At 43.8% G+C, this 893-nt stretch overlaps 1 gene segment (V, D, J or C); it reads left to right on the forward strand.

Annotated features, from left to right (window-relative positions):
• Positions 1 to 539, forward strand: LOC120572058. The segment is given in 2 exon segments: positions 1 to 52; positions 160 to 539. Coding segments are annotated over 2 exon segments (399 nt in total).
• Positions 540 to 893: the final 354 nt, after the last annotated feature.

Raw genomic sequence — 893 nt, forward strand, 5'->3', positions numbered from 1 at the left:
ATGACTCTGATCTCCGTCCTCATCTGGACTCTCCTCTGCTGCTGCTTCACAGGTAAAGTCCAGAGAATCAAACTCCTCTCCTCTATCAACATCCGTCCCTCTGAAAGGAAGCCGACTAAACCGTGATGCTGCTTTATGTTTTTGTCTCTGTATCCTCAGAGTCCAGAGGTCAGGTCACAGTGACTCAGCCTGGAGCAGTGAGCTCTGCTCGGGGAGCCTCCGTCTCCATCAGCTGTAGGACCAGTCAAGATGTTATCGTAGGGACTACGGATGGGGACAGAGGGAAAAAGTATTTGCACTGGTACCAACAGAGAGATGGAGAAGCTCCTAAACTGCTCATTTACTGGGTTAATGAGCGAGCATCAGGAATTCCAGATCATTTTTCAGGCAGTGGATCAAACTCTGACTTCACTCTGACCATCAGTGGAGTTGAGGCTGAAGATGCAGCAGTTTATTACTGTCAGTGTCATCATTGGATCAACAGTCAGGCTGTGTCCACACAGTGAAAAAGCGTCGTACAAAAACCTCCCTCAGTCAGACTGAACAGAAACTGAACTGACTGCTGCAGCTGGAAGCTACTGCAGAGACTGATACAGTTCACTGAAGACACACACACACACACACACACACAGAACATTTTGTACAAAATATTGTCCATAAGCTAAATGTTTGTGGTTATATAAATGCCCCTAACTAACCTGAATGAAGTTTAAAGATCCAAAAGTATTTATCATCATATAAATAAGCAAATGTTGTCCATATATCTTCAGCCTGCTGTCCATTGTCCTTGACAAGCATGGATTTCCTTTTTAGGAAAGTTCAAACTCTCAAACTCAACAGTGAAACAAGAACAATCAAAGGCCTCTTCTTAGAAAAAGTTAAAAAACCTGTGT

This window comes from Perca fluviatilis, chromosome 13, assembly GCF_010015445.1.
Source record: "Perca fluviatilis chromosome 13, GENO_Pfluv_1.0, whole genome shotgun sequence".
Lineage (NCBI taxonomy): Eukaryota > Metazoa > Chordata > Actinopteri > Perciformes > Percidae > Perca > Perca fluviatilis.